This window comes from Biomphalaria glabrata, chromosome 6, assembly GCF_947242115.1.
Source record: "Biomphalaria glabrata chromosome 6, xgBioGlab47.1, whole genome shotgun sequence".
NCBI classification, from domain to species: Eukaryota; Metazoa; Mollusca; class Gastropoda; family Planorbidae; genus Biomphalaria; species Biomphalaria glabrata.
This window is the reverse complement of record NC_074716.1, coordinates 1,018,543-1,045,631: the sequence shown is the minus strand read 5'-3', so window position 1 is coordinate 1,045,631 and position 27,089 is coordinate 1,018,543. Positions and strand designations below refer to the sequence as shown.

At 35.4% G+C, this 27,089-nt stretch overlaps 2 protein-coding genes across 3 annotated transcripts; both read left to right on the top strand.

Annotated features, from left to right (window-relative positions):
* The first annotated feature begins 5,518 nt into the window (after window positions 1-5,518).
* LOC129926717 (paramyosin-like) lies at window positions 5,519-13,585 on the top strand. Of its 2 annotated transcripts, XM_056032453.1 has the most exons (4): window positions 5,519-5,666; window positions 10,561-10,620; window positions 10,815-10,883; window positions 12,178-13,585. In XM_056032453.1, exons 1-4 carry the CDS (start codon window positions 5,648-5,650, stop codon window positions 13,572-13,574), a joined length of 1,545 nt encoding a protein of 514 aa, XP_055888428.1. In that variant the 5' UTR covers window positions 5,519-5,647; the 3' UTR covers window positions 13,575-13,585. The 2 variants fall into 2 exon arrangements, with proteins under 2 accessions (XP_055888428.1, XP_055888429.1); XM_056032454.1 differs by lacking the exon at window positions 5,519-5,666 and having other exon boundaries at window positions 10,568-10,620; window positions 10,815-11,158.
* An 827-nt stretch (window positions 13,586-14,412) lies between these two features.
* LOC129926718 (E3 ubiquitin-protein ligase rnf168-like) lies at window positions 14,413-21,764 on the top strand. Its single transcript, XM_056032456.1, has 8 exons — window positions 14,413-14,547; window positions 15,331-15,407; window positions 15,682-15,794; window positions 15,983-16,064; window positions 16,384-16,698; window positions 17,239-17,303; window positions 20,503-20,634; window positions 20,790-21,764. The coding sequence occupies exons 2-8, from the start codon at window positions 15,386-15,388 to the stop codon at window positions 21,108-21,110; spliced, it is 1,050 nt and encodes a 349-aa protein (XP_055888431.1). The 5' UTR covers window positions 14,413-14,547; window positions 15,331-15,385; the 3' UTR covers window positions 21,111-21,764.
* Window positions 21,765-27,089: the final 5,325 nt, after the last annotated feature.

The window sequence follows — 27,089 nt, the reverse complement described above, 5'->3', positions numbered from 1 at the left end:
TGTATATTTAATGAAAATTAAAATGCTAATTGTTGTTACTAAAAATAAATAGCATCCTTTACAGAGAATCATTTTATTCATTGCTTAACTCTTTCTGTCCTGATTGATGATACCATCGTTGATGTGACCCCCAAAAATTAACTTAATTTTTGTTGTTGTTTTTTTTTACTTTATTTGGTGTTATATAAAAAAAATCTATACCATTTATAATATTTTCTAATTAAAACAAAAACATAATTGAAGTTTAATCGTAACAGGGCAGAGAAATATAAGTGGCGAAAATGAATAATTAAATCTGAACGCGGAAAATAATTATTTCTGGATAACCTGTATATCATGTAATTAAATAGCCCACTGAACAAAAACCTATACAGAAAATTTTCCTTTGAAACATAATCAAACTAATGATAAGGCTTGTCTACGAGACCGAAGATTAATGAGGAATGAAGTATTTCCTGTGTTTACGCAGCCCCAGCTGTGACCTACATACTTTTCCATAACTAAATAATGTACAACAGACAACTTTTTGATGTGAGAAAAAAACAAATTATCACTGCGATATGTTAAGATGTTAAGGTTATCTTTTTCTATGGCCGATGGTTACCAAGGATGTCATGTGGCCAGCACAACAAACACACACCATAAATTTTCCCATCTATCATAAGTTACGCATAAGACTCAGGGGCATCATAGAAATACCGATATTCGAATTGCCAGTCTTCATCAAGATTCGAATCCTGGACCCCTTAGTTTGGAGGCTAAGTGCTTTACCACTAAGCCACCACATCTGTTTTTCCTATGAGATAATCTCAACGCTTGACACATTTTAATGTTTTTAATTGAATGAAAAAGATACCCATCAATAATGTAAATAGTTAGACCCAGGGGAACTAGCAATTATATAGTTTTATTTATAAGTATCGGAAACATTCCTTTTACATATGGCCGTCTCATGCAAACACAAGTCAAGTATCCATATAGTCCTTGCTATCTGTTAGTCAGATGATGCCCATCAGTTACTCTGGCCGACGGTTGACGATGGTGTCATGTGGTCAACACAACGACAAGCCACTTTACCATTAAGAGTTTGGTGGACTCAGGGGCGGCCATAATAAGCACAGTCTTCCCTGGGATTCGAACTCCAAGACAAATCTGTGGCCTTCACTCTTGAAAATGCGTTTGCTATTAACTAGTGATTGGTGTTTAAAGAGTGGTATACACATCTCTAACATTAATATAGCGTTTGTTATATTTTGATATAACAATGTGTGTAGCCATCATATAACTTGAAATGGTAGACATATATTGTGATGGTTGAATAAATAATGACACTGTCCTACGCATTTATAACTAATTTTTAAAAATCTTTAATGTCCAAAGTATCTTTTTGTAATATTAATTGTTATATACATAAGCAGCATAAAAAAATAAAAGAATCATACCTGTATATGCGCATACTTAGCACTTCAATTATTTCTTTTTAAAAATTATGTGTCGTTGGTTTTAGTGGTAAAGGCACTAATGCATAAACTAAAACAGATTTATATAAGTGTTCCTTCTTACTCCTAACGTTAGAGCTTGGTGCGAGTTGCCAGAATCAGGAAAACATACGACTTAGTAGAGTTGAAGTCTGCAACTAATAAGATAATATAAAGATACAGATAAGATAAGGTTAGGGATAAAAATAAGATGAATATAAGATAAGATAAGATACATGAAAAGACAGGATAAAAGGTAAGCTATAAGGAAAGATTAGTTACAATAAATGAGATAAATTATAAGATGAATCTTGAATGAATACGTTGAAACATATGATGATAAGTGATGATGACTCATAAGATATAAAATGCGTTGTAAAGTTTAGTAAAGTTCCCCTTTCAGACCTTGCAATTCATAGGGCAGGGGATGTAAAAGTCATCTGTTTCTGCCTATGGTTAACGAGGGTGTCTTGTGGCCAGCACAACGACCAAGGGCTTTGATTTTTCCTCAACAAATGTCAAGTACCCATTATAGCTGTGGGGGGGAGGGGGACTCAGAGGCGCTCAATAGTTCCGAAATTAAGAATTCCGGTCTTCACGAGGATTCAAACCCGGGAACTCCGGTTAAGAAGCCAAGCGCTTTACCACTCAGCCACAGTGCCTCGGTAAGATGGTAAATAAGTTAAAGTTATATAAGTCATAGTCAGACTTACTTTTAATTTTCTTGTAAGCTGAAAATAAATTCACAAATATTTTCTATTTTGTTTTGTTTTTAATTAGCAACTTCCATACTGTAGCCAGCTCAGTGAATTGTGATACAATCTCTATAATGGGCCTCTCTCTCTCTCTCTCTGTCTCTCCATCTCTCTGTCTCTTTGTGTGTGTGTGCCTCTGTGTGTGTGGCGGGGGGTATCTGTGAGAAGGTTTCCATGTTACCATTAGACTCTCACCAAAGACAGCGCCTCTCATGTCATGATTCGAACTTAAATCCCCCAGGGTAGCTTCTCGGTTTTATCTGCCACTCATGTAACAAATCAAAGATTTTTTTTCTTGGAATTATGGATATCCGCCTCTGTTAAGATAAAACAGAAAGCCATAGATGTAAGATTGTTTTCTTGAAATGATGGAATATCCGCCTCTGTTGAGAAAAACCAAAAAGCCATAGATCTAGATCTCCTTCTATGATAAAGCGCTTTAAGCTATCGATCTAATGGAGTAGTTGTCGTGTCTTTTTAATATTCAAAGATCTCTTCACCACAACTTGACAGCATCAAAAGTTGATGCTTTAAGAACAGAACGAGGATGTTACTGTGTTCATACATCAAAATGCAGGTATTAACCTTGTCGAGCATTGCATCAGACATAAACAGTGACGACACTCATTTAAGAACGAACATCCCAGTTTTGTTCCTTCTTCTTCTTTTGAAAGAATAGAGAGAAAAGAGAAGTGTTAATATATGGCAGAAAGAAATAAAATAGAGAGAAAGAAGGGGACGACTAAAGAAGGAGAGAGGGAGGTGGTGAGTAGAATTTGATGAATTTAATAACATGGGAAAGAGGAGGGCATTACATGCAGAGAGGATTGGGAGCTCTTAACTATAAAGAGGGGGGGGGGTAAATTAAGAAGGCAAGAGACGGGCTTTATTATAGATATACAGAGAGAGAAAGCGATGAAAAGTCAACATAAAAGAATGGGCAGGCCTGTCATTGGCAAAAAATTATATTCAAGGCAAGAAACTGAGAGGAATAGAGAAGTACGGTCAACAGATCTTGTGTGGTGCCCCAAAGGTTCAACAGACTTAAGTTGAAAGTGAAGGAAGATGGCCTGAATGCTGAGAGTGACGGAGTGAATTAAAAATATAGAAAGGAAAAGAGGGAAGAAATGAAAGGAGGAGAGGGTGAGCTAAAACTTGGAAGGAGAAAGTGGGGATAGATTTAAGGCCTCGGTCATCCAGTAAAACAACTTTTTTGGAAGGCTCTGTGGACAGTGAGAACACATCACTGACCCATATCAAAGTGTGTTTTTGTTGTCATGAAAGCGCATATCCAGTCATTGAATCCTGACATAATTCATACATGGATTACTTTTCCGTTCTTATATAGGTAGGGGGAAATGTTTTTTTTTTTACTTGTTGTTATTCAAGCGTAAAAATAATAATTGTAATTAGAAAATATGAAGTTATTTAATAGAGGCGTGGTGGTTGAGTGCTATAGCGCTTGGGTTTCAAACTGAGTGGTCCCAGGTTTGAATCCTGGTGAAAACTGGTAATTTTAATTTTGGGCTCTTTAAGCATTCCTTGTTATCCCTGCGACAATGGACTCAACGCTCAAAAGCTACGGTCTGCAGGCTTTTTCATTGCACGGACCAAAGGTTTGGAACTCACTCCCCATTGATCTCAGACAGACAACATGCTACACCACTTTTAAGAAGAACATTGAGATCTATCTTTTAAAACTTTTTTTTAGTTTAGTTTGTCATTGTAACCCTCGTGTTTATGTTTGTAATGTTATTACAGCGCATTGTGCCTACATTTAGTTTGTTAACAGCGCTTTATAAATAAAATTATTACTATTATTATTGTTATTATTATTCGGTCTTGAAGACGAGCATAATTATTATTATCTTATAAAATACAAACGTTACTTCCTAGTGACAATCTAGTCATGTATGTTAATTAATGATTTATAATCTGCCAAGTCATTGGTTTAACACTTTCCATAGTAAAGACGGTTAGTCGTTGTCCTGGCCACACGACACCCTCGCTAACTGTGGGGCCAGAAAACCTTTACATCATTTGCTCTATTGATTGCAAGGTCTGAAAGGGGAGCTTTACTTTTTTTTTTAACATATATTGAATCTGCTTTGAAGAGTACGGTCTGAGCCGGATTCGACATTGACACACACACACACACACATATATATATACACACAAACATGCACGATGACGTAGCTAATATAATAATAGACATGACATGCGTATTTATATAACATTATAGAACCTTGTACGTCGCCGTCTCCTAATAATGATTAAATTATTTCCGTGGGTCTCTATACAAGGCAGAAAAGATTTACACTATCCTCGAAACGAAAGATTACGTAAGAGGGCAGAATTTATTTAATTTATTATTATATATAATAAGGCTTGTCTTCGACTCCAAAGATTAATGAGGAATACAGTATTTCCCGTGGCTGCGCAGCCCCAGCTGTGACCTGCATATTTTGCCACATCCAGGGCAAGCATAACCATTGTCCGCAGGTGGTCGATTTAGATTTTCTTTTCGTCGTCTGCGTTTGTCCTCGGCAGCAGATTTTCTTTTGGTCTCAAATGTGTGTGTGTGTGTGTGTGTATATATATATATATATATATATATATATATATATATATATATATATATATATATATATATATATATATATATATATATATATATATATATGGCTCCTTTTGTCTCGAAATGCAATGGATGCGCCCAGGAGAGTCACTGGTTTTGGTTTAGTCTTGAGACGAGGCAGAACTTGGTGTGGCTAATCAAGCCAATTCTAGAGCGGTATACTTGCCACAATTCATGCATGTGTATTCCAATCTAGACTCTATTCAGATATAGAAATTGTGAAGGAGAAAGAGGATTTATTGGATATTTTCGTACATGACGAAAATTAAAAATAGTTAACTTGGTGGATCCGGTGTATAAAATAAAGGAAGTATTGATAAGATATCTTTTTTTAGTTATAATGAAAATATCACTTTTTTGTTTTCACCAATACTCCAATACAGACGTTAGGATAGAGAACAAAGGTTAATTTTGTTTCATATTAGATATCACGCCTGGCCATAAAGTCTTTAGTGGCGCTTACAAAGTGGAAAATGCCATTTAACAAAGAAAATAATGGCCATGGACAGTTTTGGTGATAGTCTATGTCTAGAAAAATTTTGTGAACAAAAATAAAAACTATTCTAATAGTTTTTTTTTGTTTTTTTTTAAATTCTTTCATAACTCTTGATTACAATTTTTTAATAATTGGTCAACAGTTGGTAAAGGGAGATTACTCTGACACCAATGTTGCTAACTAAAACAAAACAATCATCTGGCATTTCTTGTTGCTCAAGACCCCTTAATTCTTAATTTACTTTAATATTTACACTCTAAAGACTAAACTAATACTAATAATGAAATCAGCTTTGCTTTGTGAGCTAGAAATTTACTAGATCTACTAATACTAGATCTACTTCTACTATTAATTTCTTAATTAATAAGTAAATCTATCATCTACTAAACTCAATCTGACCTTAAAACTTTCCCCCTGCTTATCCAGTTACATCCCCTGCTTAGCCAGTGACATCATCTCATCTCACACAGTTTTTTTTCACTAAGCTAAGTCGTTCATCTAACGACCTTTAAATCCTAGCTCTGGAAACCATTAATACCTTCATGCCCAGTGCTATTTTTGCATACACTGATGGGTCGGCATCAATAGATTCTGGAAGAGCAGGCTATGGAGCCTACATCGACTTTCTAGGCTCTTACAAAGTCAAAATCTTTGGACCATGTGGTAGTGTTTGCAGTTTTGATGCGGAGACCATGGTAGTCTGTGAAGACTTAAAGGTCATTGACTCTCAAATCGGCGAGGGACATTTGAGGGCAACACAGATTGTTGTGATCACTGACTAAAATCTGTACTACAGGCTTTGCAAAGCCCCGGACCATGGCCCCCCAATATCAACACTGTCATCATGGCTTCACATAACATTAAACAACACTATAGCACCCCTGTAAAAATGCAGTGGGTACCGAGTCACATAGGTGTGACTGGCAACACAATTGCAGACTCTTTGGCCAACCAGGGAGGGCAAATTCCACCCACTGAACAGGCTGTAAGCTTGCATCAAGCCCTGGCTATAATACAAAAAAATAGAAATGGAAAAGTGGTTTGAGTGCTGGGACAAGTCCCAAAAAGCCCCTGGAGTCTGAGAGCGCATGAGGTGCCCTGACCGTACTTCCCCATGGTGGAGGCTGTCCAGGCCTGAGCAAGCTATTATAGCACAGTGCAGGATGGGCCATTGTCCTGTTGGGTCATATTTCTCACGGCTATGCCAAATTTCGATTCACAGTGCCCCCGCTGCGGGGAAGAAGAGGAAACCGTGCCTCATATTCTGTTTGACTGCCCCAGACTTGCTGATCTCCATCTTGACAGGTCTGGGAAACCCAAAACTCTTGACCTGTATTGCGATATTTATGCACTACGCAAGACAGCAGGGTTTCTGTCCAGGGCTTTTGCAAGAGAGGATTTGAACCTCTCAAGCCCTCACTCTAATGGAGTTTGATGATGATGATGATGATGATGATCTCACACAGTTCCATTGGGTTCAGTGTTAATTTTGGTAAGGTAAAAACAGGACAAAAAAAATCATAACTTTCTAACTGCTGCACATACAGTCATAATTTATACATCATTGGAAAGCTCTAATGAAATACTTTAATGATGTAACAAAAATGTTTTTTAAAATGATTTTTTTTTTCACATCCCTACATAAGTTCAACTTGTTACTTGAGAACTGAATCCAGTGAATCAGCTGATCTCATGGACTAGACTTAAGACTACTAGAAATAGTCTTTTTTTAATTAAAATAAATAACTTTTTTCTTATTCATAACTAGTTCATTATTTTGATCTAGATCTAGTCTTATTAACAACATGTAATCATTTACTGATTTAGTGTAACTTATTAAGTTTTCAGAATTAATTTTGATCTAAAAATTTTTTTTATGATAAATTATCATAAGTGATAAATAGCTTTAATGTAATTTAAAATCAAGCTTCAATTCTAACTACTAACATTACTTATATTTATAATATACATTTATATTGTAAAATTAACTTTTTAAATTAGTCATTCATCTTTCATTATTCATCATCTGGCTTGCTTTTTGCTATGTATTCTTCCCAATTAACTTACTGTATTCTTTACATAACACTAAATAATAATAATTTGCACATAAATGAAAGCAATAATAATGATGCAATACATCTATAGACATAGTTGGCATAATTATATTAATTATATATTAGAGTACTATGAGTAGGAATATTTCAGATCAGAAAGAAGTAAAATAGAAAATGCCTTACAATTTTTTAATTGCTAAGTCTAGGGAAAAAGTTTTATTACAAAAAATTCAGCAGAATGTTAATATTGTTACGATCTTCTCAATCAGGCCTTCTGTAAACACTGCTAAACAACACAACAGCACATCTAACACACGAACCTGACAACAAGAGCTTCAAGTAACAAGGTGGCAGTTTATTTACAATTACATCAACAACAGCCAATAAACACAATTGGCTACAGTAACTTCAAATGCTTTGCTACACAACAGAACTGCCTAACTAATCACTTCAAGTCTCTCTAGCTCGTACAGCTACATTTCATTTTCGAGGACTCACTTCGTAGCACACAGTCCTTACTGCTTGCTGTCCTGGACTGTACTGTCCTTTCTAACAACACACTGTCTCTCGTCTGTAAAGGCTTTTTGGTCACATTACCATAACATTGTTCATATTGCGTGCATTAGCAGTAATGGCCCTTGTTCAACAGCCCTTGACCTGTGTGATTGGCCTGAATCATGTGTGTCAGTAGGCCACACACACATTAACCCTTTCAGTCCGCCACTAGGGCTATAACAATATAAAGTTTTATTTTCAGAAATCATGCCTAAAATGAAAAGGACTGCACTAGTTCGTTCGTTTCAAAAGCTCAGAACTGTTCTTATTATGGAATTCCTTCATCTCAAACCTTGTCAAAATTTTAAAATTTAATACAAAGTATAAAAGAAATTTAAAAAGACATCTTGAAGATATAAAAGAAAAATGCTCTGAAATATTTTATCAACTACCCTCTCATACTGTCTCTTATCCTGATTTCAACATTTAAACACCAGTTGTAGAAACCATAATTACACCAGCAAATGCATTGATTCCCCCTGCTTCAAACATAAGAGAGGAACTTACATCCAGAAAAAAGCCTTTAAAAGGCGTTTATCTTTGCTCTCCGAGTCTAGGAGTGAGGAAAGAAGCAGAACACATAGAAAAAATAAAGCAACTCAAATTACAAGTTAATTTTCTTCCTAAATTAATTAAAAACTTTAAGCAATCAGTGGAGAGAAAAACAAAACTATAATAAAACTTAAAAAGGAATTAAAAAAACATAAATCTGAATCTGGCAAAGAAGAAATAGCTAAATTGAACAAGAAATTAATAGAAACAAAAAATAAAATATAATCATTCAATAATTAAAATTAAATCAAATTACAAAAAAGAAATGTCTGAGAGGGACACAATCATTAAGGGCCTTGAGTGTGACAAACTGGTCCTTGAAGAAGAAGTTTTACAATTAGAAAATATTAATGCTAGGTCCCTTAAAAAAGACAAAAAAAAACTATAATGTAATAGCCAGATTAATTATTTATGATTGTATTTCTAACAATGTCTCCACCAAAAGAATCCCCTCTGTAATTGATAGTTTGTCACACAGAATGGGGATCCTTATTGATTCTGTCTCTGACAAAAGTTCTATAGAAAATTGTGTAAGAGAACTTGGTGTTATATCAGACCTGCAAGCCGCTGAAGTTGTCATGACTACACCTGGCCTAATTCTTGGGTTTGATGCCACAAACCAAGACGGTGTACATGTCAACTCAGTGCATCTCAACACCAAGTCTAATACTTAAGTAATTGCTTTAGATGACCTGAGTGGTGGGACGGCTGAGGACTACGGGAATCACATCTGTCAAGCAATTCAAAACTTGACAGAAGTGTACTCTAATTTTCACAAGGCAGATTTACATGAGTGCCTGGATAGAATTAACCAAAATATTTCAAACACAATGTCTGACTGGGCTCGTGTAAATCATGCCACTGTGATGCGATTAGTTTTATAATAGATTCAATGAAACAAATGCAGTAGTCTAGTTAAGTTGGTCTACTTTTTTTTTTAGTATGATTATTATGCATAATAAATTTAATTATTTATAAGTAAAATTACCGTCTTAAGTGACTTAACTTGAATCAAGTTATAAAATAAAGTTATAGTACAAAAAAATTGCAAGCCTATAACCAGAATTACTAAATGAGTATAATAAAGTAAAGTGTACATGTTCGGCCCTGATTAGTTTTTCTAGTTTTTGTGAGCCCTGGACCTTGTCAGGCCTTGTGATATGGCCATAGTCATAGAGTTTTAGTTTAAATTGCTTTATTTGTTTATTTGACAGTGACAGTCGTTTGCAGATCATTGTGGAGTTCTAATAACTGAACCAATCATGTCTCTGATCTCTTAATCTTAGTATGTGATAGTGATACCTAGGGTCTTTCTTTAGTATCCCTATTTCATTGCTAGCATCTTCTAGTTCTGCAGTCAGTATTCAAGATTTGCAAGCATACAAGAATGTGACTCCATGACCATGAATTGCATCAGTCTGATCTAAGTGTTGAGGGCTATCTTTTGCCTTTGTCTTTCCATATTGTTTTGACTTAACAAGTGCTGCTGTGGACGGTGCAATTCTGGCCATGTTTAGTTCCATCATCAGAGACAATAGTACTGAAATATTTGAAACTACTGATACTTGACATGTACTTCTAAATTCCTTTAAGTTCAGCTAAAGAACCTTTGGTAATCAGGTGTTATTGACAATCTACCCCTCCTCCATTTCCAGTCCCAGAACCATTGAACTATCAAGAGTCAATTGTCCCAGTATTGAAATCTAGTATAATTTACATTTGTTGCTGAAATAGCTCATCATTTTATCCAGACTAGAATTGACTAAAACTATATCTTGTTGTTATATCGCTATAGATCTATAAAATGGTCTTAATTTTTTTTTTTTTTCTAAATCTAGACCTATTCTATATATTGAGACAAGATTAGACACTTACTTGAGTTACATAGTAAGATGGAACAACTGGACTGTATAGAGTGCTTTTAAAAACTTTGCCCTTTGCGAGATTTATTTATATTGTAATTGTAAATTTTCTAAAGAATATTTTATGTATGCTAAAAAGGTGTATGACTTTGTTTTTACTTTGTCATTAGATAATATTCCAGGAGTCGGCAGTTACAATCTGTTAGGTGATCACCATGGTCCTATTAAAGGTCTGCCTTTTATATATTTTTATTATTATTATTAAGATATATTGTATTGTATCCATTGTGTAATATTTATAAATCTTAAATCTATGCTAGCTTATTAAAAATACTAAGAATTAGCTTACAATAGATAAGAAAAGAAAAGTCCCAATTGTAGTTTTTAAATAATTGAATAGGATGTTTACTTTTTTTTTTTGCAGACTTGGACCTCAACAGAACAAGATCCCTTAACAGATTAGATCAAAGTGGAAGGACTTATAAAGACATAGGTAAAATAAAGACTTCAACAATCTATGGACTTGGGCAAGGAAAAATATAATCATTAAATGTTACAGGATTATTGATTTTTAAATTAGTAAAAGAGTTTTAGTGTGCATGAGGATTGCAAAGTCAAATAGTTGGATTCAAAACTTTTATGATTTAGTTGGGAGTCATTTCCATATATATATATATAATAGCTCCTCCTTCGTGATCGAAGATGAGCACATTTCCTATTGACTCGAAAATGGATTAAAACTCACTCATTCAATGCATTAAACAACAGGTAAATATAACCTTTTGTATGTTTAGATAAGCATGAGAAACAAAAACCTTTTTTTTTTTTACTTTTGAAAATAATAAAGTAAAGTTTTTATTTCATGTATTTATGGTTGTTGTTAACCCAAGGCTTAATCTAATAGCTTAGACCCCAAATTCTCATATCTGTTTCATAATTCAGGCCTATTGATTTATTGCCGCTAAATGGTCATCCTATGAAAAACTGTTTTAGACAACAAAAACTGTTTTGCAGGTTGCAGTTATGGCACATTCACACTCTCCAGGCCATGTTGTTCTTTTCTGGAACTCTATCCGACATTAAAATTATTCTATAAAACATAGTGTAACTAAACTAAAAGTAGTTATTCAAAGTAAACTAAGGGTAATCATTGTGTGCAGCAGATTAAAAGCCATCTTATAACACTGCATTTCATTTTCTTAGTCTTATGTCTAATTAAAAAAAAAATATTGATGTTTAATTAAGTGATTGGGTGTGGTGGCTGATGGGTAAAATGCTTGGCTTCAAAACCGAGGGGCCTCTGGTTGGAATATTCAAGACTGGGAATTTGAATTTCTGGATTTTTAGGATATCTCTGAGTCCGCCCAACTCAAATGGGTACATGACATTATTTGGGAAACAAAATTAGTTGGTCGTTGTGCTGACATATGACACAATCATCAATCGTTAGCCATAGAAATAGAAGACCTTTACGTCACCTGTCCTCTAGATTGCAAGGTCTGAAAAGGGAACTAAATCAAATGAAATTATTAGCAAAAACCTTTTGGTAATTGATATACAATGGATCAATGATTATAAACTTGTACTCTAGTGTCTTCTCTAGCAACAAAAGATAATATATGTAAATACTAGATATATTAATATTAGAATAAAGCTAATAATAAGACCAAAAAGTTAAATATACTTGAACTATTCCTGACAGTATTTTTTATTAATCACTATAAGACTAATTTCTATTGGATTGGAAATGATGTCTATTCAGAGCTTTTTTTTTTCCCCTCAAACAGGGTACAGACTAACAGACAAAAATGAAATGCCTGGACACATAGAGTCGTTGCACATGAAACTAAAAGAAGCGCAGGACCAGATCAAAAGCTTGGACATTCTCCTCACGGGGGCCAACAAACAAAAGGATATGTTTGAAAAAAATTATAAAGTCTTGGAACAGAAGTTGTCTTCATGTAACAAAAACCTGAAAGAGCTAGAAAGTGAAAAGAACAAATTAAACAAAGCCATTTCAGAATTGCAGAAGGAAAATACAGATTTGGAAAGCAAAAGAGCCAGCGCTGAACATGAGAGCCATGCTATTTCTGCTCAGCTGGAAAAGGAAAAGAACATTGTAAAGAATCTACAGAAAGAATGCTCGTCACTTCAGTCTTATGTCTGTAAACTTCAGAATGAGGTGAAAGAACTAGAATCCGAGAAAATCAAATTAGCAAAAATCATTTCAAAGTTGGAAAACACTAAAGCTAATTTGGAGAAAGATAGGGATGCCATCTCTTCTTGTTTGAATGAGGAAAAAGAAAGATATAAGAAAAAATGTGCCACTTTAATGTCAACAATAACACAGTTGCAAAGGGAGGGGAAAATTAATGATGAGGAAAACAATCAAATGGACAGAACAATCCAAGAGCTAGTGACAATGAATGCCAGTCTAGAGAAAACTAAAGATATCATTGCTACTCAGCTTGAAGCCGAGAGAGACAAGTCACAGAAAGAGTTAAAATCATCCATATCAGTATTACTAGAGGAATCAGAGGCAGAGAAAGTCAAGTTAAGCAGCAGAATAATGGAGTTACAGAAAGAGACATTAGAATTGGGAAAGAAATTAGAAAATACTGAGCAAGAGTTTCAATCTGTTTCAGCCCAACTTTTGGAAGAAAAGAGTTCAGTCAGCACTATCAAAGAAGAATGCTCAGCAATGAATTTTACCATTTTAACAATGGAGCATGAAATAGCAGATTTGAAAACTGAAAAAATTAATTTAGTCCGAGGTTTATCAGAGTTAGAAAACGTTAGAGCTAGTCTTGAGAAAGACAAAAATTCCCTCTCTTCATGCATAGAGGAGGAAAGAGAAAAGTCTAAAAAAGAATGTTCAGTTTTTATGTCATTAATAACATTTGAACATTTTCACTCGGAAGTGGTTCAATTAAAATTAACAATTGATGAGCTAGAGAAACAAAATGCTAGCTTAGAGAATGATAAGAAAGCTATTTCTTCCCAATGGGAATTCGAAAGAGACAAATCACAGATTGCACTTGAAGAATCAGAGGCAGAGAAAGAGAAATTGAATGCTATGATATCAGAGGTACAGAAAGTGTCATTGGAGTTGGAAAAGAAATTAGATTCAGTACAAAAGTGTCAAGCGATTTCTTCTGAACTGAAGGAAGAAAAGATCTGTTAGCACTGAGGAGTACTCATTGATGAAGTTAGCTGTTTTATCAATGGAAACTGAATTAGCAGATCTAAAAGCTGAAAGAACAACTTTAGTTCAGACTATGTCAGAATTAGAAAATACTAGAATCTGCCTTTCTTCTTGCCTTGATGAGGAGAGAGACATGTCAAAGAAAGACTTATAGATTTTAATGTCATCAGTTGTAGAGCTAAAAAATGATATTGAATATTTTCAAGTGGAAAAAAATCATTTAAATGAAACCATCAATGAGTTAAAGATGCAAAACACTGGGTTAGAAGAAGATAGAAAAGCCTTGTCTTGCCAGCTGGAAGATGAAAAAGAAAAGGCAGAGAGACATGTAGCAGAATTATTGGAAGAAAAAGTCAGACTAAATGATATTATTGCTGTTTTGCAGACAGAGTCTTTAGCATTGAAAAATCAATTAACTAATTCTGTTCAAGAATGTCAAGTTCTTTCAAACGCAACTGAATGAAAAAAATGTGAAATATTTAGAAATGAAGTCAACCATCTCAAGATTGGATAAAGAAGTTACATATTTAGAAAATACAAAAGCTAGCCTGGAAATGGAGAGGGATAGCATCTCTTCCAGTATGATGGAGGAGCAAGAAAAGTTTCATAACGAATGTTCAGTACTGACATCTTCAATCTTAGAATTACAGACCACAGTAACAAACTCTGAAGGCAAGAACAATGTCTTGAATAAAACTGTACTAGAACTGCAATCTAAAAATGCTCATTTAGAAAATGATATGAATATCATTTCTTCCCAGCTAGCTGATGAAAGGGAACAATTCAAGAAAGAATGCTCCAGTTTGAACTCATCAGTAGCAGAACTGACGCAGAAGCTTGAGCACTGTGAGAATGAGAGAAGTAACTTGAATCAAACAATACAGGAGCTCAAGACTATGATTGTCCATTTGGAAAAAGTCAAGGAGGCTTTGTCATCACAGCTGGAAGAAAAGTAAGTCCATAATTATTGTTTGATGTACATTTCTCTCCTGGTACACTATGTTTAAAAATTATTCTCAGTTAAAAGATTAAAGTAAAGGTTACCTGTTTCTGTGGCTTACAGTTCACGAGGGTTTCAACTGGTCAGCATGACGACCTACCGCCTTACTTTTCCCTAACTAATGTCAGTTACCCATTAGCGCTGGGTGAACTCAAAGTGCCCAAAGATCCCAAAATTAAAAATCCAAGTCTTCACAGGATTCGAACCCAGGACCCCTAGTTCAGAAGCCAAGCACTGTACCGCTCAGCTACAGCGCTTCAGTTAAAAGATGTTAACATTTTATCTTTAAAAAGAAATTTTTTATTTAAAATTACTTTTGTATAGCGCATTTTTCATGCTATAGCAGGCTCAGTGCTCTCTAGTTCAAACACTTGTGGACTTAGTGTGTGGTATGTGTATGTTGGAGGGGGGGGGTATCTGGGAGAAGATTTTGCCTTATTGTAAGAGAGGTATCTGGTATATTTCTGTGCCCACATGATAGGTAGCTAAAGTGACATTCATCCACGTCCCAACAAAGTGACAATTTTGCATTGTTTTTAATTACCTGTTTCTCTTAGGGCTCTGTTTTGTTGTGGTGGTGATATTAGATGTTGTAAATTAAAAGTTGCATCGTTAAAAGAAAATTCCTGATTAATCATGTCCTAAACCTATAACAGTTTGTCTACTAAATGGAATGAATGACTTGCACTTGAGAAAAAAAATGTTTACAAAAATTGTTTTACATTTTATCACCAGCTGGAAACTAATTTAAAAAATAGAGCCTTTCAGAGATGTCTTGGATAATTTTCAAATGGAAAAAAAATTCTTGTTGGGTTTGTAGCGTTTATGTTTGTATATTTTCTTTTTAATAATTACTCAGCGATTAGCAAATTTCTTAGTTATTAATTAGAATTGAGCATTTTTTGTTTGTTAATAATATGTTTTACAACAAAGAATCTAATACAAATCTAATAGATGAGCATATTTCAGTGCAACATGTAACAATACTTACTCGTGTCATTAAGATCAGTCTTTAAAAAATATATTTAGATATCTACTAGAAAAACAACTGAAAAGTGATATTTATTTATTTTTTTTAATCATCAGAAAGAGACAAATATACAAGTGAGCAAATGGAAAGATTGGCCAAAGAAGCCATTAAAAACATGGGTCATCAAAACCATCGCCAGAAAGTCAAATATGTGGAGACTTTAAAAAAGGTAAATTTAGCTTTGCAGGAGGTTCATTTTCACTTTGTAAAATATGTAAACATTCATCATTCACTCTTCTTCCCTCCCCCATTTCACAACTGCCATAATAGTCTCTCAACATGTTTTTGCTCTATTACAAATCTTGTCCAATTTTCTTTTGCAATGCTGTGTTCTATTTATAATTAAATATGCTTTAGATTGCTCCGGTGATTACTACTACACATTGTGACTCTTCAAAAATGACACAGACACCTGGTGAACCAAGAATTCCGTTTAAAGGTAAACAAAGCAAGCTTTTTGCATAATAGATACAAAAACTACATTTAGTTTTTTTTTAAATCTAATTCAAGCATAGGATCCTGAGAAATAATAAGGCAATGACATGGATCACAAAAATCAAGACTTTTCTTTATTGCGTACAGTATGGCTGACAAACATAACCGCGTGTATGTTCCACATTGGGGCCCAAAATTTCACATTTTCAACCTGAGCGTTCCACATTCTGGGTCTTGGGGGTAGGCATGTCTGTGCAATCAAATAAAAAAAAGTTTTTTTTTTCAGATCAAATTCTAATTTGCTTTGCTATCTATAATTACAGGAAAAAAAATGCTGTCTGAATCTGAGTGCATGTGCCCAGTATGCATTAGCTTACTCATCCTACCTGTAACGTTCCCCTGCAATCACTCACTTTGTTTAAAATGTTACAAGGAAACAGTGGAAAAAGCCAACCTCTCATGCCCTGTCTGCAGGAAGCGCATTTCAGTTTGGGCCAGGAAAGCTGCCAAGGAAAATAAATTGATAAACATGGAAAAGTGGACAGACATCCAAGAGGCCTTCCCTGAAAAAGTGAGGCGCAGGCTGGAAGCCAGTGAAGAAAGCGACAGTGAAGATGATGAAGATGATTTTGAAGCCAGTAAGTTGAAATACATGAAATTAATGTTTTTTGGATTGTTATTTTTCTAGGTATCAAAAATAGTAATAAAATCCCATCAAGGATGTTTGAGAAATATAGAACATAAAGATAAAATAACCTTCAGTAATCCTTCAGTCTTTTTAGGGCATCCATGAACTGTTGGTCAATTCTCTCCATTACTTTCTTTTGCCAGAATAAGCAGCTTTTCCATAGACATGGCTGTACAGTTCATAATGTTGTCCCCCATTGCATCTTTTATCTGCCTCTCCTTCTTTTTCCTGGAACTGTTCCCTGCAGAAAAAGTTTTGCAAGCCCTTTAAATAGATGTACAGTCTTAGCCAGCGTTTTTTTATTCAACAATGGTCAGAAAAATATCATTACTGTGATTCTAACCACCTTTAGAATGAAACAGACCAGACTAAAGGTAGATTCATGCAAAGACAATGGCTTTAACCTTGAGTAATGATAAAAAAATATTGAAAAGCTCCCATTTGTTTCAGAGCTGAACAAAATTATTGAAAAGCTCCCATTTTGTTTCAGAGGAAAGACGACAAATTTCCTGTCCTGGAGAAATCAGACAAGAATATGAAGCTGCTATCCAGCAGGTGAAATATGAATAAACTTTATAATTCCTAGAAATGGAAACAAATTTTAAGTTTTAATTGTCATTCTTTTAGAGTAAACATGGTAGTTACGGTGACATTTTTTTTTTATAGTGCATCTTTCATTCATATTATTCCTTCATCATGTTGTATAAGTGTTTCTCTCTGGTTCATAGGTTTTATATATAGCATTCTCAGTGTGCTATGGTCCAATCTCTTTTGTGGACCAGTGGGGAGAGAGGGTATCTGGGAGGTTTCGGTGCTTCTCAGCTGCGTCCCACAAAATTCCCATGCTGGTGTTGTTAGGTGATTCTCTAGTTTCATCTGACAGGGTGACTTGGCATATACTTGAATCACCTTCCTTGCTTGATTTCTATTAGTTGATAGTAGTAATGGGGGAGTGACTGGCATATACTTGAATCACCTTCCTTGCTTGATTTCTATTAGTTGATAGTAGTAATGGGGGAGTGACTTGGCATATACTTGAATCACCTTCCTTGCTTGATTTCTATTAGTTGATAGTAGTAATGGGGGAGTGACTGGCATATACTTGAATCACCTTCCTTGCTTGATTTCTATTAGTTGATAGTAGTAATGGGGGAGTGACTGGCATATACTTGAATCACCTTCCTTGCTTGATTTCTATTAGTTGATAGTAGTAATGGGGGAGTGACTGGCATATACTTGAATCACCTTCCTTGCTTGATTTCTATTAGTTGATAGTAGTAATGGGGGAGTGACTGGCATATACTTGAATCACCTTCCTTGCTTGATTTCTATTAGTTGATAGTAGTAATGGCGGAGTGACTGGCATATACTTGAATCACCTTCCTTGCTTGATTTCTATTAGTTGATAGTAGTAATGGGGGAGTGACTGGCATATACTTGAATCACCTTCCTTGCTTGATTTCTATTAGTTGATAGTAGTAATGGCGGAGTGACTGGCATATACTTGAATCACCTTCCTTGCTTGATTTCTATTAGTTGATAGTAGTAATGGGGGAGTGACTTGGCATATACTTGAATCACCTTCCTTGCTTAATTTCTATTAGTTGATAGTAGTAATGGGGGAGTGACTTGGCATATACTTGAATCACCTTCCTTGCTTAATTTCTATTAGTTGATAGTAGTAATGGGGGAGCGACTGGCATAATTAAGTGGTCTCAATTAATTCAGTTGTGGCTAATTATAACTTAAAAACAAAAAGAAAGAAAATCTAGATCAAAATCATTTTATAGCAATTGCACCATGATATAGTCCAGGGGCTCTCAACCTGTGGGTCGCGACCCCTTTGGGGGTCCATTGACGATTTGCCAGGGGTTGCCTAAGACCATCGAAAATAAGGATTGTTATTGTCTATTCTTCTATTGCTGTATGTGTGTGTGTGTGTGCGGGGGTCGCGGAAGAGTGGGGGATTGTAAAAAGGGGTCGCCGAGCATAAAAGGTTGAGAACCGCTGATATAGTCGATCTGGTTGTGGTATTCTCCATTCGGACTGTGCCATGTGGTTATACACGATTGTTTGTGGCATCCTAGTTTGTTAGCCTGTAAGAGATTGTTGTATTTCGCAAATTCTAAAAGTCGTTGACCTCGTTCATTGGTTGAGAGGTTACTGTATCTTCCACAAGTGCCTTTCCAGGTTTGGTAGGAGTCACTTCCTACTTTGGCATTCCGGTCTCCTTGTACAACAAGGATGTCCTTTTTCAGGACTTTATTGACCACTTCCCATAATAGCTCATAAAACTCTTCTACTGCCTCATCCTCATATGTTGATGTAGGAGTGTATGCTTGAATGATGGTGATATTGAAGGGTGGTGCCTTTAAACTTATGGAAATGAGTCGACTAGATATAGGGTACCAGTTCTCAACGTAATTGCTGTAGTTACTGTGTACAAGAAATCCTACTCCTTGTTCGTGGACATCTTGTAGTCCACTGTAGTCCAGTTTTTGGCCCTCTTCTGTGGTTGTTTCACCTATGTTTTTCCAGCGCATTTCAGAGAGTCCTATGATGTTGAAATGAATTAGGTTAACTTCATGTGTGGGCTCTTCAACTTTTCCTTCCTCTATTAGTGATCTCACATTCCATGTTCCTATGGTGATTTTATTCCTGGTATTTATTTTATTTTTGCACGGACCAGTAATACACTCTGTCATGGTCTGTGACTGTAGACGCGGCCCTTGGTAACCCGGGCTATGGCCGAGCCGGTATGGATTTATTTACTGTCATTATCTCATTTGGTGTAACGAGGGCTAAATACTTGCATGGCGGCGCCCATCCCTCTCTATGCTTGACCACAACTGAGTACCTCTAATTTGGTGGTTCGCCTTGGTCCTGAACATGTGGCCGTTGTAGTCCATCCTGGGACTCTTCCTCCCTGGCTGGTGACCTTAGTCTAGAAGGCCTTTCGCCCAGTGGTGCCATGTTATCACCACCCCCTCACATGGTTTAGTCCGCCAGCTGAAGCGGTTTTCCAGGGCATGGCGCTTGGAGCCACATGTGTGAGATTTAGGGGTCGGAAGGGGACCAGTGAGGCCATCCACCTAATAGTGCAGCATACCGGACCATCAAAGGTACTACCACTTTCCAGTACCCCCTTTGCCCCTATTTAGACTTAGTTGTTTCAAAACTTGATTAACAAGAACATCTGGATATTGATTACAATACTTTAATAATGTTGATCAAGCATCAACTGTTACTGTCACGCAGACCAGATCTTTCTTTACAGCCCCTTTCTCTCTTTAAATAACTAAATATATGTAGATCTAGATTTATTTTTTAACTGAACTGTAGCTCTGTTCCATCTGCAAAATAACCACAACAGATACCAAAATCAATGAAATTCAATGACCAAAACAAAAATTTTACCCTAACAACTGTCCTACACAAAAAGACACTTCCAATGCTGGCTGGTGCAAAAGTAACTATTAATTATACCATTTCTCTGCCAATTCCTCCATAAAACAACATGTTGTGTTAAATGGTTAAAAAAATATATTATTTGCATTGAGCCCGATCTACTTCTCTGTGGCTATACATTACTGCTATAGCACTCTGTCTTTATAGCATCAGTTGTGCCAAGGCTTTGTTGAGTGTTTTCTTATATCAATAAACTCAAAAAAAAAATTCTTGTTCCTTTATGGACGTAGGTAGAACTTCACTGGAATCGAATCTCTTTTATATGAAAATGTTTATTATTCAATAGATTCAGCAAAAAAAGGACGAACAGGCAAAGAAAGAGGAGGAGGCCAGTAAAGTAAATTTTGAAGCTCTGCAACAGGAAGAATTTTTGTCAGAGAAAGTGGAAATAGAAGAGAAAGCACTGATGCTTGAAAAGGTCAATAAATATTGTAATAAATAAAAACTTAATAATGTAAAAATAATTTGAATGTATTGATTTTGATTGTTTCTAATTCTGTTGAAGTGTCTTTCATTTTTTTTATTAATCAATGCTTTCATGTTTTTAAAATGGAATTGTGTTTCTTGTTTCAGAAAAAGTCTAAAAAAAATAGCCTCTTTCTGAATCCAGTTGTCAGATTAAAGAAGTGTTTAAAAGAAGAGGATATAATGTTGAGTTGGAGAGCTAACAACTGTCTCCCTGATACTGAAACTTTCCATGACACTTCACAACTCACAGAAAACAGATCAGCTATACCTGCTGGCAATAGTTCAGTAAAGAATGATGACCTTAAGTTTGCAACTAAATTGCAAGAATTTTTTGACTTAATGGATAAAAAAAGAATTGTGGTTGATAGGTCAAAAGGATCTAGCAATGAATATACTTTGCAAAGAAAGCATAAATGTGATGAGTGACTGTTACATTGTGTTGTTGATTGTTATATGTTGGGTTGAGTTTTTTTTTATGTTTTAGTAATGTTTTTGTTGTTGGCTACTTTCTTTTTGATACTGTCACATGACCCATAACAGTCTGTGTAAACATATGATGTTATTCTAAACACTGACTTATTTGAGTTGTTGATTCCAAGTGCTTCCTATTCTATCTAGATCACATGTTTTTGAATTATATTGGTCTATATATATATAAATATACATTACAATTTATTGATGATTCTATTTATCCATCATTTGAAACCTTTCATTTACTTTTTTTAGTGCTAATTATCAAACAAAATTTCTATATTACATGTATGATCTTTGCATAGTCTATGCCAAACATTTACCCTGGATTGTCATGTTATATTTGATATTTTCATGTATTAACTTACTGCCAAAGCCTTAAAGAGAAATACATTCATTAATCCAAACTTTGCACAAAAAAACACTATTTGAAAATGTCTATTTTTTTTTTTAACTTTTAGCAAGCATTGTTTATTAGAATACTATCAGACTTAATCAAAATACATTTTCTTAAACTAAATTGAACTAAAACTTTGACAGCACATTGATTAAAATGTAACAGACTTTGTTTTTGTCATGCCTTTTAATAAAAGCCTTAATGACAAATGCCATTTGTAATTGAATCCAGTCTGTATTATATAAACACAGAGAACAAAAAATGAGGATTGTATGGAGATAGTTTAATAGTTTGTACAAAATATAGCATCACTACATTATGTGCTCACCAAGAGAATTATGGGATAGAAAGATAGTAACATCAGAAACAACATACTCTAGTGGCTATTGTCACTCAACTATGTACATACTCTAATGGATACTTGCCTTGATCAATATACAACTGACTTCAGTGGATCCTATCAATTTACTGTGTGGCAGACCAAAGTTCAACAACTATAATTAAGATGTTAAAACAATACATTCTAAACACAATCACTAGTTTGATGTGAAGGCACTGAACTATGTATTTCAAAACTTGAGCTATTCTGTGCATGCAGTGTCTTCTGTTTTCTTGTCCCATGAAAAACCAAAAGGTCACTCAACACTATTTGATCACATCACTATCCTAACTTTTAACAGCAGTTAGTTGCATAAATAGTTCTGTACATATATATATATATATATTATAAATATAAATTGTAACAAACCAACTTATAGTGAAACCCATCCCATGTAGCTATTATCTAGACATGAGTGTAACAGTGCTAGACAGCAGTGTATTCTAGAGGAATTACTGGGCACAGCCTAGCAATAACAAACCAACTTATAGTGAAACCCATCCCATGTAGCTATTATCTAGACATGACTGTAACAGTGCTAGACAGCAGTGTATTCTAGAGGAACTACTGGGCACAGCCTAGCAATCATTTCTACACAACCTTTGGAAAAGGGGGGGGGGGGAGTACAACATATGTTTCTAAAAATGGGATTATGAGTACAGGCAGGCTGCACAATAACAAATAAATATGGCCGATGCAATAATGTCAACTTCTAAATGACAGATACAAGAATGTCATTTTCCGAACAATAATATGAATACATTATTTATACTAAAACATGTGTCTAGTGTTTTTGACTGAGTATTATGAATAATCATAGATGTGTTAGTTAGCTAGAGACACACACAGACAAGACACATTACATTGTGCTTGCTAGCTAGAGACACACACAGACAAGACACATTGAATTGTGTTGGTTAGCTAGAGATACACACAGAAAAGACACATTGCATTGTGTTGTTTAGCTAGAGACACACAGACAAGACACATTGCATTGTGTTGGTTAGCTAGAGACACACACAAACAAGACAAATTGCATTGTGTTGGTTAGCTAGAGACACACAGACAAAACACATTACATTGTGCTTGCTAGCTAGAGACACACACAGACAAGACACATTGCATTGTGTTGGTTAGCTAGAGACACACACAAACAAGACACATTGCATTGTATTGGTTAGCTAGAGACACACACAGACAAGACACATTACATTGTGCTTGCTAGCTAGAGACACACACAGACAAGACACATTGCATTGTGTTTGTTCGCTAGAGACACACACAGACAAGACACATTGCATTGTGTTGGTTAGCTGGAGACACACACAGACAAGACACATTACATTCTGCTTGCTAGCTAGAGACACACACAGACAAGACACATTGCATTGTGTTGGTTAGCTAGAGACACACACAGACAAGACACATTGCATTGTGTTGGTTAGCTGGAGACACACACAGACAAGACACATTGCATTGTGTTGGCTAGCTAGAGACACACACAAACAAGACACATTGCATTGTGTTGGCTAGCTAAAGACACATTGCATTGTGTTGGTTAGCTAGAGACACACAGACAAGACACATTACATTGTGTTGGCTAGCTAGAGACACAGACAAGACACAATACGTTATGCTGGCTAGCTAGAGACACACAGACAAGACACAATACGTTATGCTGGCTAGCTAGAGACACACAGACAAGACACAATACGTTATGCTAGCTAGTTAGAGACACACAGACAAGACACAATACGTTGTGCTGGCTAGCTAGAGACACACAGACAATACACAATACGTTGTGCTGGCTAGTTAGAGACACACAGACAAGACACATTACGTTGTGCTGGCTAGCTAGAGACACACAGACAAGACACAATACGTTGTGCTGGCTAGCTAGAGACACACAGACAAGACACATTACGTTATGCTGGCTAGCTAGAGACACACAGACAAGACACATTACGTTGTGTTGGCTAGCTAGAGACACACACAATCAAGACACATTACGTTTGGTTGGATGTTTAGAACTTCAACAGATAGGCAAGAGACACAACCACTCCACCAATATACAAAAAAAAACGGTCTGATGCAGTCAACTTGAATCTAGATTGATATATACCGCAGTCAACTTCAATCTAGGTTGATATATACCGCAGTCAACTTAAATCTAGGTTGATATATACTGCAGTCAACTAGGTCAAAAATATATCAATGTAGATTAATATAAAATTAATAGTAACTCACAGGAAACACATATCCTAAACAAAATAGGGGTCAGGAGGTATTTGAATACTATGTGGTTTTTTTTAGTAACAACATAACCAATAGACAGAATGAAGTTGCTTGTAAATATTTTGACCAGCAAAACTTTTACTGTCAGCATAATGGAAACAAATCAAGATGAACAATAAAAGAATGACCAATTCTATGACAAGCATCATATATATAAATGTAACTCATACAGAAGCTAGTTAGATTTATACAACTCATAACAATACAGATATGTTTGTAAAATGTTTTACATGTTTCGGATGTTCCTTCAGAGTTGAAGATAATTACTTCCTAGTCCAAACCTCTCGCAGGACGACGGGGGATGGGAGCGGGCACGGTTTGAACCAGGGACCATCGATAAATCTGAACGACAGTCCAGCGTGCAAACCGCACGACCAGGCAGATATGAAGATACTGACCATAGAAAAAGGTTGAAAATAAAAAGTGAAATGAAATCTATAAACAAATACCTAAACTAACTTTTCAAACATTTTACATGTTTTTTCAATACCATACAATTGGTCACAACTATACACACAGACTTAATATTAACATCACAATTTCTGAATGTTTAATAGGCTTTGATTCACTCAGACATAAAGCATCCATTCACTCAAACATCATAAAGCCTTCATTCACTCAAATATTAACTATTCATTTACTCAAACATAAAGCTTTCACTTTGAAAAAACAAGTTAAAATTACTTTTTTTTTAATTATGAGAGAAATGATCAACTATTCATTAATTCCTTAGCCAATGTTCCAGAGCTGTTATCAACAAATTATTGTGCATTGGTTAAACTGATCCCCCCCCCAACCCCACAACCATACATTATTACTTAAAAATTAATTAATTAAAAGTTGTTCATTTTTACAAGTAAGATTGTCCCAGACTTGGGTTACAAAAGTCGGGCCTTAACATTCAATTTTAATTAGTATCATAATTATGACAAAATTATGACAATAAAGATAAGGTCTCATACATATGGAACTTTGACTAAACCAACCAGCCAAACACCTTGGTACAATAACTAACTATTGCTTTTATTACGGCAAGAAGGTTTAGTTTAGGACATCACTGGCCTAAATGCAAATTTTCTCAAACAGAAAAACTTGTGTTCACACTGGTGATGACTGCACTCTAGAATTGACCAACACTATAAGTGACCAGCACAGCAATGAGTGACCAACACACAAGTATGCTGACACAGAAATTAGTGTCCCTTTTCATTTGTTTCCAAGAGATGAAGTTTTAAAGGGAAAATTGGAAATATTTATTCAGCTGAAGAGCAAATAATTTGCAAAGGCATATGCTCATATTAAATTCTCGGAAGACAAGTACCAGTGCTCGGATTAGTAGATCTATAGGATTTGAGTGCCCACTCGTGACGTCACAGAAATTCCGTGAAAATCTGACCGTTTTGCCTTGTTTAGAACCTCTCTCAATGACAGGCCCGTCCATTCTTTTATGTTGTCCTCCCATCGCTTTCTCTGTCTGCCTCTTCTTCATTTTTCTGGTACTGTTCCCCGAAGAAAGATCTTTGCGAGCCCCGTAGATCTTGTAATATGGCCATATTTAAGCTTTCGTCTTTTTACAATAGTTAGCAGGTCATCATGGGCTCCGATCGCTGCAGTAAACTTGTCTCTGATCTCTTGGTTTGTAACGCGGTCTTTAAATGTGATGCTAGGATCCTTCTGTAGCATCTCAATTCCATTTGCTAGGATCCTCCTCTCTAGCTCTGCATTTTTATATGCTTGCGAGTTGTGGACTTTGAATTACTAAGTTATTCTTGCAAATTAAAAAAAAAAGAATAATATATTCATTTTCTGTAAATCATAATCATATTATATCAACAATTGTCAAAACCATCGGACTTTCACTTTAATAAATTTTGTAGGATAACTGCAGAAAAAATAAGTATAGACATTCAAAGTGAACTGGATAGATGTTGCTTATAAGCTAGAGTAAATAATTCATCAAGAAGATTTCTGAAAATAAAAAGCTGCTGTATTGCAAGTGATCCTGGGAAGCTTATTAGACAAGTTCTGAAATCAGAATTAATGTTCCATGTGTTCCATGATTTGCAAGTCTTTGTTTAACTTGGGTTAATAGTTTTGAAGGAGGCGGGGTGGCTGAGTAGAAAAAGCACAACCTGGCTTCAAACAAGAGTCACGAGTTCAAACCCTGGTTAAGACTGGGATTTTTTTTATTTTGAGGATATTTGGTTGAGCAGAAAAAGCACTTGGCTTTCAAACCAGGTCCCGGGTTCAAATCCTGGGGAAGACTTTTAATTTCAGAATCTGGCGCTTCTGAGTCCACCCAGCTTTAATTGGTGTAGTGTGCGTGTGAAGTTTTCTTGTTTAAACGTTATGTTGTTAGGTATAGGAAGTGGTTTGTATTGGGCATGTTTTGATTTGTTCATTCATTTACTATCTCATGTTTTGTACATATTTAAAATATTAGGTCTATTGTATTTAGTCAGAAGCGTAGCTAGCCATGTAGCTAGCCATGTGCGGCACTCCGATCATAAAATCTCGAAGCTGGTGTTCCATTAGTATAGCTCCATGGTTTTCATGCAAACATTTTTGAATAGGCGCTAACAACATCTAGCCCTGCTGGTTATTATTTGTTTCGATCGCCATCAAAATCCCTGAGATTTTCAAGAGTCAGATCTATTTCATGCTTTTTGGTCTGACTTTTGAAAGAGATGAATAAAGTGAGGCGGAAGTCGGGATTTTACTAGAGTTTTTGACAGCAAAATCGGAAGATCTCTTTGTTCTTTTTCATCTCTTTGTTTAAAGAGTTTTCTTATTCAGACAAAACCTATGGCCTGGTAGAGTTGAACTATCCTCTTAACCTAATCAACTATGGTAACAAACAGAT